Source organism: Limulus polyphemus, unplaced genomic scaffold (genome assembly GCF_000517525.1).
Source record: "Limulus polyphemus unplaced genomic scaffold, Limulus_polyphemus-2.1.2 Scaffold6273, whole genome shotgun sequence".
In the NCBI taxonomy this organism is placed as follows: Eukaryota; Metazoa; Arthropoda; class Merostomata; order Xiphosura; family Limulidae; genus Limulus; species Limulus polyphemus.
Window position 1 is genome coordinate 21,568 of NW_013671883.1, and position 2,181 is coordinate 23,748.

Consider the following 2,181-nt stretch of genomic DNA (forward strand, 5'->3'; position numbering starts at 1 on the left):
AACTATACACGGACACAAGTCTTACATTTTAAAACTATACACGGACACAAGTCTTACATTTTAAAACTATACACGGACACAAGTCTTACATTTTAAAACTATACACGGACACAAGTCTTACATTTTAAAACTATACATGGACACAAGTCTTACATTTTAAAACTATACATGGACACAAGTCTTACATTTTAAAACTATACACGGACACAAGTCTTACATTTTAAAACTATACACGGACACAAGTGTTACATTTTAAACTATACATGGACACAAGTCTTACCTTTTTCTAATATACGTTGCTCAATAATTCCACACCCCAATACTTCTAGCCAATCATTTTTGTGTTTAATTTCTAGTTCCCAAGATGGATGAGTGAATGGGAAATATGTGTCTGTCCACTGGTACTCGAAATCTGAAAGTAAAACAAGAAATATACGTCTGTCCACTGAACTTGAGAGAAAAATGAACATATAAATATCAAAACAAGACAACTATCTAAGTTTTTGTAAATCTTCTTAAATATACAGTCACTTTGTTTCCTTCGTTGATCAATATTTTATAAAAACTTAACTTCAGTATCAAAGTTTTCTCAAGGTACGTTGTTATAAGTTGTTTTAATATACTTTTTTAATTCTATTGTCTGAAAGATTAAATGTGTTTAACTTCTGTTATTGATGCTAGTTATAAGTTGTTGACCATGAATATACAAGCTCTGAAACAACTGAAGAATGATGAATCAGGGTAAATGTTTTTGGCAAGCACTGCTGTTCTTCTGGCGATTGCAATGAACTTAGCTAAGTATTCTGGTATTTTTTTTCGACTTCAAATATGTTTAAAATAGTCCCACAAAACAACCTTCCTTTCCATGACAATAAACAAGACTATATTTACACTTATGGTCGAATTATAACAGATTTCGTAATAAACACCGTCAGAAAAAGGTGTAAGTAAAAAACCCATCATATTTGATCAGTTTGTCTATTCATTTTTCTGTAACAATTTATTGAACTAATACATAACAGCACGTTTATCTTTAATAAAACTATGAACATTTTTATCATTTCTAACAAAATTTAGTGCATATACTTTTAAATCCCATTCTGTGAGATGTACTAACATTATACCAAAAATTGTGTGAGGTCAAAATTAAATCAGACAATTAATGGTTGGAGACGGCTTGAATGGGTAATGAAGAAAAACTTTAATATAAGTTTAACATAACAGCAAATGTACAACGTTTTCGACAAGGTTTTGTCATCATCAGGTAACTTTGTCGAAACGTTGTACATTTGCTGTTATGTTAAACTTATATTAAAGTTTTTCTTCATTACCCATTCAAGCCCTCTCCAGCCATTATTAAACGTACAATAGTTTGGAGAAGGTTTTATCATCATCAGGTTAAAATAGTTTACTAGACACAGGAATATATATACAATACAGAGTAAAGAAGTCTCATGACTGGAGATTGTTGTTTAATAACTATATTTGTAGATCTGTGGTTCTTTGTTTAAATATGTTTTTACTTTTTGATACATATATAATAAAGTTTTACTGAGTTGCAATGTTTGTAAAGATGGATTTTAAATTATATTCCCAAATAAAATTGTCATCATATTTTAAAAACAAACTATAACAATTGTGTGGTGGTATTTAGTCAATATTAGTGATTTATCAATCAAGTAGAAAATGTACATAAAACTTGTACAAATGGTGACCTTCAGTAGAGGTCAATCATATGAAATCAAAGGTCATTCAAAAATCATTAAAAACAAAAAGAAATTTTTAAAAATAAGAACATTAATATTACAAGTTGTAGAGGACATGGTGTACTAATTAATTAATGAGTCTGTCCATTAATCAATTAACAAACACCACTAATATTACAGCACTACTGTGATCTGATATCATTTAAACTGTTTCCTATTATTGCTATAGATTTTCACCTGAAATTGATTCATCTGTTATAATGTGTTTCCATTCAAACTGAAGATCATCAGTTAAAGACTTTGTTTCAAATGAAGACCAGTAGGTGGAGCATCTTTCAACTGTCAAGTACTTCTGAGTAAACTAAATAAAAGAAGAGGTTAGATTAACAGCTTGGTCAAGAGATGAAACCAACAACATGATTATAATTAAATAAATATCCCAACTGCCTACCTAATTATTTGTAACGGTAACATG

The 2,181-nt window shown here is 29.5% G+C and overlaps 1 protein-coding gene across 1 annotated transcript in view; it reads right to left on the minus strand.

The window, feature by feature from the left end:
* Positions 1 to 2,181, minus strand: part of LOC106473553 (probable phenylalanine--tRNA ligase, mitochondrial) — a 31,371-nt gene that overhangs the window by 20,009 nt on the left and 9,181 nt on the right. The window contains exons 3-4 of the mRNA XM_022401962.1: positions 1,944 to 2,067; positions 281 to 445 (exon numbers count right to left, since the gene is read on the minus strand). Coding sequence (XP_022257670.1) covers positions 281 to 445; positions 1,944 to 2,067 — 289 coding nt within the window. The remainder of the gene's footprint in view (positions 1 to 280; positions 446 to 1,943; positions 2,068 to 2,181) is intronic.